The following is a 13020-nucleotide window of genomic DNA, read 5'->3' on the forward strand; positions in this document are numbered from 1 at the left end:
CTAATTGCTAGTTTATGCAATTCTAATTAAAATATTAATTACTCCATCCGTCCGCCAAGATTATGTAAAATTGTTTGGGCACAAGATTTAATAAAATTGGTGATGATTTTGATGTAGTGAAGAAAGGGTCCCACCACTTTATGAGATGTGTGGTTGAGATTGAATTTGAGATGAGTTTTTTGTAAATAAAGAGTGTTACTAAGGATAAAATATTAAAGAGGGTGGTAGAACCATTGCCTTAAAAGGAAAGTGACATAATTTTGACGGACGCCCAATATAGTAATTTTTACATAATCTTGGCGGACGGAGGGAGTACATGTTTTTTATTATGACCGTCCCGATTTACTAATAACAATATTTTAGAGCAACATTTGAAGCATATAAATAATTACTTCGTTATTATTTATTTTTTTACAAAATGTTAATGTGGCATATTATTGGTAAATTATTTTGTGAACGTGGTTTTTAAGCGTTACAAAAATTAAATAATTATATTTCCGCGTTTTTTTTTTTTTTTTTACTTGGGGGAGTTGGGGAGGGAAAGCAGTGGGGTTCGAACCCGGAACCTCACTGTTCACATACAGGAGGTCGCACCGCTTGATGTCCCCTTGAAGACTATTATATTTCCGTGTTTGTGGATAGTATTTGTAATTTTAGTACGACACTCTACAATAACTGTAACATCACTTTGGGGAAAATAACAAATTGATAAGATTTGGAATTTGAACCGGCATTTAATGTACGTAGATTGATGCAATAAAATTGAATTTCAGGCTGACTGAAAAATTATTTCACATTCAATGTTTATGTGGAATATGACCTAATTTATATACAGGGTGTTTATGTTTCGTAAATAATTTATTGCGGACGTAAGCAGTAAGATATGAGAATTCGACTATTTTATTTGAAAAAACGTAATTTATGATTAAATAGAGTATTTTTTTTAAATGGAAATATAGACTCGTGAGCTATTATTGGATAGGAACAAAAATAAAATTTATATATAGTGGATAAAAATTTGGAGTACGTTAGTTGCATTTAAATTACTAGGTAAGTTATGGGTGGTGGTACAAAATAATTATAATTTGAGGTGTTGTGCTCTAAATCATGAATAAACTAGTGATTGACAGCACTTTTTTTCTAACTTCCAAGAAGAATTATTGGCCTCCGACGTGTCATACGGTCTCTGACTAAGTCAATAATATAATTGCAATTATGGCATAATTAAATCTATAATTAATTGCATTTAAATTATTAAACCCTCAATAAAATTATGTAGTAAAATTATTAAACTATAATTATTTTTTTCATTTTTCCATCTCACCCATTTTTCGATGAAACTCGGTGATGAAGTGGCCGTTTGAAATCTTATGTGTCCAAATCTGCTAATTATTAAAGCGGTGCCGATTTGCAAATATAGCAAAATGGACGAGATAGTATCATTTCAGATGACTATTTTAACGTTAAGATTGGCTGAATTATAAGTGAGACAGCAAAATGGGAATAAATTAATAATTAAATAATTTTAATACAAATTTTCAAATTAATATGCAATTTTTTTAAAAAAAAATCGATAATTTATATACAATTCATCCTTAAATCTATTGATGGGATTATAGCAAACGCACACTAACACCCATTTTTTTCGCACACTGTGTAGCAAGCTTTTTCAAAATTTTAAAATCCTACTATTAATTTTGAAAGTTGTATTCACAATTTGACAAAGGCGTTACGCAAATTGAAATTCTCAAAACTTTACAAAGAAAATTTATAAATGATTTGGGCCCATTTTCTTTTTATTGGGTTCAACAGTTAGATTTTTCCAAGCCCATTAACCAGTATTTCTATATTCCAGAATGGGCTGCCAACCAAAATATTTTTCATTTGAGACACAATCATTTGGGTTAAACAAATAAATGTTTGATTCAAACATTTTCCTTTTAAATTCACACACACACACACACACACACACACTATATGAATTTAAAAGTTCTCGATCAAAAATTCATAAATCACTTGTCTATGATTGTGTCTTAGATAAAAATTGAGTGGGTATGATGTTGCCTAGAAAATATACACCGGGTAGTAAAATAAAAAACAAAAGAAAAATAATTGCTTAGGTAATTAAAACTCAAAGGGGAACTCTTCGTGAGAATGAGAATGAAAAATGAATTTGATCATTGTTTTATCATTTTATGATTTATTGTATTGTATTGTATTGTTAATATTAAAATTTAAGTAATATCGAGGACCAACAACAAAAATATATATATATATATATATAGAAGGCATTTGAATTATTTACAAAATATAATGATAAAAAAAAAATAATAATTATCTTTCAAATGCGTGAATGTGGTGGTTGTTTAGGCTAATGGTGATTCGAGGGGGTCCATTACTCTGAAACTGTCTATAATTAACACAAAAAAAGTAAAAAAATCTACATGGGCTGTTGGTGGATTGTTGTTCATAAATATTATTTGTCACTCGACAAGAAAAAGCAGCAGCCATATGCAATAAATTGGTAATCAAATCCTAATACTATATGAAAGTCAAATCTCAAGAGGATTAACAAAGACAAGAAGAAAAAATAACATGATATTAAAAGAAAGAAAAAACACATAAAATTTTGAAATTTGGTAAATGAAATTGAAGGTTTTTCAATTCGAGTCCATCATCACATTCACAGGACCTTTAAAAATGCATCTCTCCTCAACCTAATTAAAATAATGGAGTAATAATAAATTAAGGTTTGTGGCAATATTCATAAAAAACAAAAAGATGATTGATTTTTAAATAAATAAGGTAATTTTCACAAATAACATAAAATAATAGAGTACTATTTTTTAATATATGAGGTTAGATGGCTGGGTGATAAACCTCTTAAGCTCGTCTTTCCTAGGTTATACCGTCTCAGTGCAAACAGGAATGCACTGATTAGCGAGTCGGGAAGATGGGAAAACGGGGAGTGGCAGTGGGAGTTGAGGTGGAGGCGAGAGTTGTTTGAGAGAGAAAGAGTCGGGGCAAATGAACTGCTATCTGCTATTTCTCTGGTTTCTCTTAAAGCAGAAATGGACGACGGTTGGCAGTGGAAAGCAGATAAAAACAGCATCTTTTCAGCAAAATCGGCGTACTCGATCATTAGTGAGGTCAAGAAAGAAGCGGTAGCAGAGAACGAGTCCAAGGAGAGCCTTGCGAAGGTGTGGAGGGCTCCAGCCCCACATAAGGCGAGAACTACAGCATGGAGAATATTGAGAAATAGACTACCTACCTGTGATAACCTCCTCAGAAGAAATATCCCGTTGCAAGTGGCTGATCGGGGTTGCAACGCGTGCTTTCATCAACAGGAGTCTATTAATCACTTGCTTCTTCATTGTCCAAAGACTCGAAAGCTTTGGGACGAAGTTTATAAGTGGTTGGGCATCTGTTTTGTGCAGCCACTTGATGTGGTTTCACACTTTCGTTTGTTCACAGAATGGAGTAGACGGAAAGAGAGCAGGAAGTTCCTTAGGGCGCTATGGTGCTGCATTAACTGGGTTCTCTGGAGGTGCCGAAATTTAAGCCGATTTGAAGATAAAGTCTGGGAAATAAATGACGTGGTTTTGGAGATTAAAGCAAAAATGTGGAGTTGGGGTAGAGTCTTTGGAATGTCAGACGTTGGGTCTCGCTTTATGGACTGGATCTCTAGAGATTCATGCCCTTTGCTTCTGTAAAAACTCTCTCGTGGTACCTCTGGTACCATGCTTCTGGTTTTTAATATTATTTATTCCCTTTTCTTACCAAAAAAAAAAAATATATGAGGGTTTCAATTTTTTCGATGATCTGAAGCTTGAAGGGCCTAGGGCTCATTAGCTCGTGAACATGTTCGTCAAGTGATTCAGCTTGAAAAATATAAATTATTAGTAGACATAACTTATATTTATCCACTAAAATTAATAATAATTATATTAAATCTCTAATTAATTTTGTTTGTTATAAGAAATTAATTAATATATTTATTATTTTAAATAAAATAATTTATTTTTAAAATAAAATAATCAATATTTTGAATATAAATATAAATTTAGAAAGTTCGTATAGGCTCGTGAGCCGTTCGTGAGCCTCAAAGTATTCGGTAAATAAAGTTCGGGATTCGATTCGATACTTAACAAACTAAACTTGAGCACGCCACTATTCGGTTCGACTCGGTTCGATTACGCCACTGATTTTGTTATCATAATTTCAAACTTTCAAAATATAATTGAAGAAAGAAGGACCCACTTGAGGGGAAAATTAAATAATCACTAATAATTTGAACAAACCCGAATTATTTATTTTATTTCTTGGTAAGAAAATAAAAAAATCAGAAACTCAAGGCTTATGTCACATGCCTAATGTCGGCAAACTAGCCCATCACTATATTTAAAAGCGTAGATTTCTACAACAAGGCCATCTCCAATAATAATAATAATAATAATAATAATAATAATAATAATAATAATAATAATAATAATATTATTATATTTTTTTTATAATTACAAGACATATATATATATATATATATTATAATCAAATAAGCAATTCACATAGACAGGACCTCTACACCACATAAAAATGAAAAAATTACCCGCACACAGGCGAGACTACTATCCACACAAAAATGAAAAAACTACCCGCACACAGGCGGGATTAAATCCAAGACCTCTCACAAAGAAGAGTTTTTGAGTGACTCAACTTTACAATTTGAGCTATGCCACATTGACGGCAATCTCCAATTTTTTTTTTTTTGCAATATTATATTCTAATATAAAAATATAAAAATAATACTATAACCATACATTGCGCACATAAAATATATAGTCGGACTGAATACTTTAGTATATCCTACTTTTCCAACTAGCAAACCATATTTTTTTTGTAAAATAATTACGAGTTTCAAAAACACATACAAATACATTATTTTTATTTTCGTAGGGATGAGAACTATATCAGGACTGGGCCGGGCCGGGCCCAAAAAGAGATGCTGGGATGGGGGCGGGAAACAAATTGCTTTTCATTCTTAAAAATTTGTCAAATAATTAATTCAATTTTTTTTGGTCAAATAATTAGTATTTTATGCAAATAATTATGGTAAAGAATTATAGAAAAATAATTTTTGTCAAATCTATATATTAAAGCAAAATAAATCTTATCCTGTGTGGCATCCTATAATCACCCCATTCTAATTTTCCTCAATTCTCATTCATTCTTATTTTTTTTCTAAATTTTAATCCATTTCTATATCTAAAAACCATTAAAAATCTAAAAATCATGATATATTTAAAAAACTAAATATCTAAAAAATCATTAAATAAATATTCCAACAAAATAAATTCTATCCTATGTGGCGTCGTACAGTCGCTCAATTCTAATTTTTCTCAATTCTCATTCATTCTAATTTTTTTCTAAAGTTTAATCAATTTCTATATCTAAAAACCATTAAAAATATAAAAATCATGATATATTTAAAAACTAAATATCTAAAAAATCATTATATAAATATTCCAACAAAATAAATTCTATCCTACGTGGCGCCGTACAATCACTCCATTCTAATTTTCCTCAATTCTCATTCATTTTTATTTTTTATTTTTTATTTTTTAATCAATTTCCATATCCAAAAACCATTAAATATCTAAAAATCATTATATATCTAAAAATCTTTATATACGTATTCGATTGATCAATAAAATTTTATTTGTGTCCATACACGAAAATAGAAAATACATATATTTGTAATTTTGATGTTGTAATGATTATTGTAATATTATACTTCATGATATCCTACTCTCCAGTTTCAATTTAAAAACATACTTGATTTACTTTAGTTTAATATATATATATATATATATATATATATATATATATATATATATATATATATGACTTTGATGTTATTGATTCTATTTATATTCCCTAAAAAATTATCTTCAACCTCATGGCAGACCAATTCAGTTTCCGACGTATATAATATTTTAATTGGGTTAAAATAAAAACCACCCTTAAGATAAAAATGTAGAACTGATCTATACCCTTAATCACTAATACTTTAATGGACACGAATAAAAAACTACTATAGAAAAAGACTATAAATCCCTTAAAAATCACAACAAAGTTGATCTTAAAAAACAACCTTTGAAATAAGATTTAATCATATCGCTGTTAAGATGGAAAAATAATTAGTTCTAAGTTCCTACAATAAAATGATTTTTATTTGAACTACCATATATATATAGGGGAATGCTAAAATAATAACGCTTCTTAAAATATAAATTAGGAACCATTTTCAGCCCTTAGATCATCAAGATTTACGGTTGATTCATCATCTTGTTGGATAAATTCATGGTCCTGAGTTCGAATCCCAAAGGTAGCAAAAAATTATTTTTCGCAATTCATGACTTTATACAGTTTATTCATGCGTGTTATACATAAAATTCATGCATTTTTGCTGGTTCGTAATTCTTAAAATAAGGGTGGTTTATTGAATAACTGCCCCCTATATATATATATATATATATATATATATATATATATATATATATTAACTATTAAATTCAATTGTTAACATTTATTCCATCAAATATAAATAAATTGATTTCATTGTTCAAAAGAGCACTGGTGAACTTATACGATTGAATGAATTTAGTCATTTTCAATCTTCTGATGCACTATCTGGTAATATTCATTTATGGAGATGACGGATTATAAATTCTCATTTATTCTAATTACTCCATTCTAATTTTCCTCAATTCTCTTTCATTCTTATTTTTTTTCTAAATTTTTATCAATTTTAATATCTAAAAATCATTAAATATCTAAAAGTCATTATATTAATATTCCAACAAAATAAATTTTATCCTATGTGACGTCGTATAACACTCATTTTCCTCAATTCTCATTCATTCTTTCTTTTTTTCTAAATTTTAATTAGTTTCCACATACAAAAATCATTAAATATCTAAAAATCAGTATATATCTAAAAACTATGAAATATCTAAAAATCATTATATTAATATTTCACAAATCAAGAAAAATTTATCTATATCCATAACATAATTAATAATGCATTTGATACATAAATATTTAAGAATAGAGCTATCTTAGCCCCTAATGAGATGGTTGATACAATAAATGATTACGTAATGTCTCTAATGTCCACCAAAGAAAGGGTTTACCTAAGTTCAGACAGCATTTGCGGATAAATTGACCTCGATGAACAAGTATTCTCAGTTGAATATCTCGACACGATCAAGTGTTCAGGATTGTTAAGTCATGATATTAAATTGATCGTGTCATACATAATTACGCTTCTCAAAAATATGATCAATCTAATGAGCTTTGCAATGACACCAGACTAATAGTAACTCAACTTGGGGAACACGTAAGTGAATGCAAACTCATTTCAGGAAAAAAAATACGCTCAAGAAAATTTCTATAGTTAGAATGATTACAATTTCATCGCAACTCACTAAATTTTCAATTCGGTTCCAGACTTCCAGAGAAGGCAATTATCTGTGAGTGTTTTTTTTGCTATGTCGACAATAAATAAAAGTCATGGATAATCTCTTTCAAATATATGATTATACCTGTCGAAACCTATTTTTAGTTATGGGCAACTCTACGCGGCAATCTCAAAAGTCACTAAAAAAGATGTCTTACGCAAGACGCAACAACTAACGTGGTGTATGATGAAATTTTCGATAGATTACGAGGTAATTGCAAAATTAATAATTTATTCAAACTTTTAAAGTTTAAGTCATTAGTGATATCATCTAATTTATTCTTTTCTTATTTTTTTAATTACTAATTACAACTACAGACATATAATATAGCTACGTTTCAAATAATTGTTTCAATTTCTCTTTTAATATTTTTTGAATCGAAACTCTGCTTACATATAAATTTCATAAGATATTTAAATTGGGTCAGTCAATTTCAAATAAACTTCGAAATAATTTCATTAAATTCTTTATTTTAGTGAAAAAAAATTCATGAAACAAAAAATACATTAATAATTTCATAAATTTATATTTTAATCATTTCGACGAGTCACTTACTAATCCTGAACTAAAAATCTAAAAACTAAAGCCTCTAAAGAGATTTTCTGCGTCCATTCTAATTATACTAATGAACAACGTTTTTCAATTGAATTTACTGTACATCTTTTAATTACAAATATGAATATTGAATATTAAGCCAAAAAGCAAAATAAATGATTAATGCTGTGTTTTAAAATAATAATAATAATAATAATAATAATAATAATAATAATCACGTGACTGGCAGCTGAACCAATGGGGACTATGTACGTTCAGAAATAGTCGCGATTGTCGTCGAAATAATATTTTTGTTACAAAATTGTATTTTTATATTTTAAGTTTGAGATTATATTTTCAGACCCCACATATATTGATAGAGGAATAAAAATTCTTTAAAGGGCCCGACTAATAACTACTGTTTGCCTCATTAATTGATTCTTGATGAATAATGGATAGTCAAAGAAACTGAAATTAGAAAAAACAACATTTGCGTCAAAATTACAAATTCTTTCCATAAACTTTGACGATCATGAGGGCGATTCTCACACTTTTATATTTAATTTTATAATTACAATCAATATTTTTATATATGGATTTTGATACAAATTATATTATGAATAATATAAAACTTAGTGTGGGCTCTACAAATAATAAAAATATACGTTTCTCATTTAAAAACGAGTTACACTTCAGTAGGTCCTAGCACACAGTGCGCGTGAGCCGAATTTGGGTACAGACTCGACTCAAACATAGGTTCATATTAGGGTTTAGGATTTGGATCAGATTCGGGTTGAATATAAGGTTATATGTCAGGGTTTGGTTAAGACCACACCAGCTTGATAGGTTCGCATAAATAATAAGGTGAGCGCATGAAAACCTTGACTGCGTGCTCAGTGATGTGCTTTCATCGAATTTTTTACAGATTTTTTTTCTTTTTTCATTCGTAATAAAATTTTAATCTAATAAAAAATAAAAAAATTTACCTTAAAAATATATATGAACGCACATATCTTTTGCTATAGTACCATAAAAATCTCCAATATTTAAAGGGACCTAGTGCTTCCTTAATAATGCAACTCCATCAATAATATTACAATACTATATGTTTATATATATATACTACTCCCTCCGTCCCACTCCAATAGGCTCACTTCTTTTGGGCACAGAGATTAAAAAAAAAACTTACTTTTTAGTAGAAAAGTGGTGTGATCCACATCAATTAAGTACACACTTTTCTATACTTAAAATAGAAAATGAGCCTATTGGAGTGAGACATCCAAAAAAAATAAAAATGAAACAATATATATATATATATATATATATATATATTATCTTGTATTGGATATGATATCCTAGTATTTATACAATTACAATTAAAAGAGGAAAAATGAAACAATATTTACATTATATAATATGTTAATAGTATTTATAAAATAATCTCTCAGTTCTATGGGGTCTAATTTTCTTGGTACAAGATGTACTATATATTACATTATATATATATATATATATATTGTCTCTTTAATATTTGATTTTATATTAATATTTAATATCATATACTTCATCTGTTCACAAAAAATAGTTCTAGAAAGGGACGATACAAGTTTTAATAAAAATGATTGAGTTTATTGTGAGTGGAGAAAGAGTTCTACTAAAAAGATAATATTAATAATGATAATTAAATGTATTGTGAGTGGAGATAAGGGCCCATCATGTGATAAAAAAAAATTTAAAAAATGAAAAGAGATTATTTTTGTGGACATTCCAAAATGACAAAAAATGGAGTATTATTTTTTATAGCCGGATGGAGTATAAAACTTTGACGTGTAATTTATATTTTTAATTTTTTTGTGGGGCCTAGTTTACATTTTTTTCATCTGACAGTTTGCATCGGACGACCACATAGAATACAGAAAAACATTTTCACGTGGAAAGCTTCAAGAAACGAAATCATGCAATAAAATTGTTTTTTTTATTGTTCTTATTTATTTATTTAGTTTGTGCACACACCGAGAAAAAGAAAATTGCATAATGCGATTAGTTAATTTACAGCTAAATTAAATACATTATTAATTATGATTAATTTCTGTAATCTCGTACTGTTAAACAGCTCATCTGAGATGCATCAATATATATTCCATTTCCACGTTACATGTTATGTATCTGACTCAACAACAAATTAATTAGGATGTTAGTAAATAATATTTGCATCTGATATGCAAATTAATTAATTTAATAAATTATATATCCAATACTGATGGGCACTGAAAAACTTCTCTAACAAATTATTTTGTGCAATTAATCTCGATGAATCGTTTCTGTCGTATGTTAAGAAAAAAGTGGAAAGATTGAGAGCCGAAAATTTCTTACAGCACTTTGGATGTGTGTTATTTGGATACTGTGGAAGAACCGGAATGATAGCCGCTTTGAAGGGAAACCCTAGGATATTCAGAATGTGATCCGCGACATCAAAGTTAGATTTTGGAGTTGGAACAAGATTTTTAATTTTTCCAAAACTGAGCTCAGTTTTTCCTCTTGGATGACTGAGAAAGTGTCTTGTGAAATTGTGTAACTTTGTGTTGGTACTTCTGGTACCATTTGTTTTATAAGATTTCCTTTTTTCTGATAAAAAAAATAAGTGGAAAGAATAGAGAATTGATTTATTATAATTTATTTAGCCCGTATTTTTTTTTGAAAGGATTTATTTATTATAATTTATTTAGCTCGTTTAGTCAATAAAAACTTAACTAATTTCCATGTGTTTATTCATTTTTTCGAAAAGATCGGAATCAAGCGGTAAAGTTGATGTATCAAAATCTTTGTTTTACGAAATCATTAATTTTGCGATTTGTATTTTTATTTATTTGTACGAAATCATTAAAACTTAACTAAGTTTTACGAAATTAACCTAGTTTTGATTATTGATTTGAGTAGCTTTGTTAATTATTGTATATTTAATTTCATGACATAATATATATTGTATTTAATTAAAAAGAACAATATTTATTCATTTTAGATCTGCAACCACTACTGACTGAGGGTGTGTTTAACCTTTCACGTGACGAACCAAATTAGATCCTCTATTTAAAAGTCGTACACTCCTTATTCAAACTATGAGATTATCGTTAATAAATATTTTCCTTCAATTTGCCAATCACTTTTCAACATTAATATATTCTCAGAGATAGTAACGCAATTTTGGAATAGATTTCTCCCTACTAAGGGCTTGTTTGCTACGTAGGATAAGTGTTAAATAAATATTTATAATATTTTAATATACTATTATTTACTTTAAAAATTAAAATTCTTTATAAATTAATAACACATTATCTATTATTTATATGTATTTTTTATTTTATATCACATCTAGCTTAACATTTTTTATATATAGCTTACCCAACATGATATCGATATATAATAAATTAATAGATATATCTCAATTGAAAATACTATCACGCATTATCTCATTATTAAATTGTGTTTAATATATAAGAGAAAAAAAATTCATGAATTGAAAGCACAAGCTGCTGATTAAAAGCAGATCCTCATCAAAATCTTAATTGAGAAAAGCCCGTATGGAAAAAATCTCAGTCAAGGAGAAAGAGTGCCGAAAACGAAAAGGACAACAAAAGCAAGAGGACCGACCTGGTCAAAGAATCATTCCAAGCTTCGAATTAACCATCACCCAGACGAAACCATGGCCACTGTTGAGGAAACCAAGGATCAAGTTGCTCAAAAGATCCTAAGTTCCAGCACACCGAAAGCTTGTATAAAGGTCAAGGGCAACAGTCAGAGAAACCCCGAGCTTCTGACTAACCATCGCCCGGAATCCTCCAACCGCCCATGCTTGTGAAGCATGAAAAAGATAAGAACAAACATCAGACCAAGAGACGTAAAGAATGCCAAAAAGGCAAAAACGAGGTCCACGATCCCAGCCCTTAGCGCATTAGAAGACTGTAAAAGAATCGTAATGCCAAGACCTATCACACATTATCTCATATCACATAGTAAACGAGTTCTTATAATATATTATATATATACTGTTGGGTTCTAATACGTAAAAACTACGAACTTCTTATTTAATCTATAAGTAAGGAGAAGATCAAATGAGAATGAACAAATGTTATAAGAAATGAAAATGAATATGTAATGATAGATTTTCAAATTTTATCAATTAATTGAATTCTGTTATGCAATCATTATAAACAATTCATGCAATCATTATTCTTATTTCTTATATAAAATACTCATCCATATATATTAATCACCGCAAATTCCGACGCAGTTTCACAAAGTTAGAAGAACCTGAAATCTCGCCGGAGAAAACTGTAACAAATTAATCCCCCGTCACGTGCCACCACCGCCACCGCATCTCTAGATTCATCATTTCATTAACTATTTATTTAACCAAGAAAGTAATTAAAAAGATAATAATAAAAGAGAAAAATCTACTGATGATAAAGTTTGTTGGTAATTTATTTTATCGTTAAAATTAATATTGGCTAGTTAGAGATGACGAAATAGCTGATCTCAAAATATCGAATTTGGACGTATTGAAATCCTAACCATGCATCATTCATGCCCACTATCCCTTATTTTTTATGTGATCTTTTTCAATCACTTTCTAAAATAGTCTAAGTGGCATCAAATATTAATTAAATTTTAATTTTTTCTTTTTCGAGAAAGAAGTATTTTTTTATCGTAAATGATCATATGAAATATTCAATGAACTATACATCTTATCACATATAACTAACACACTTAAATATATGTCGTGTTACACACCCGACACCAATAATAAAAAAGTAGAGTCTCAATATGCTCAATAATCCAAATTTTTGTCTTACTCTAAGTGTAATTAATTAAGTAGGGTTGCCTCAAAAAGGTAGTAAAATGATACCTTGAGGTTATTGCATCTTATTTTCACCTGATTATTAACTAGCTAGTATTTGTCTATTTCAAA

At 28.8% G+C, this 13020-nt stretch overlaps 1 protein-coding gene across 1 annotated transcript; it reads left to right on the forward strand.

The window, feature by feature from the left end:
• The first annotated feature begins 2853 nt into the window (after window positions 1-2853).
• Window positions 2854-3713, forward strand: LOC131026149 (uncharacterized). Its single transcript, XM_057955918.1, has 2 exons — window positions 2854-2858; window positions 2903-3713. Exons 1-2 carry the CDS (start codon window positions 2854-2856, stop codon window positions 3711-3713), a joined length of 816 nt encoding a protein of 271 aa, XP_057811901.1.
• Window positions 3714-13020: the final 9307 nt, after the last annotated feature.

Source organism: Salvia miltiorrhiza, chromosome 5, assembly GCF_028751815.1.
Source record: "Salvia miltiorrhiza cultivar Shanhuang (shh) chromosome 5, IMPLAD_Smil_shh, whole genome shotgun sequence".
NCBI lineage: Eukaryota > Viridiplantae > Streptophyta > Magnoliopsida > Lamiales > Lamiaceae > Salvia > Salvia miltiorrhiza.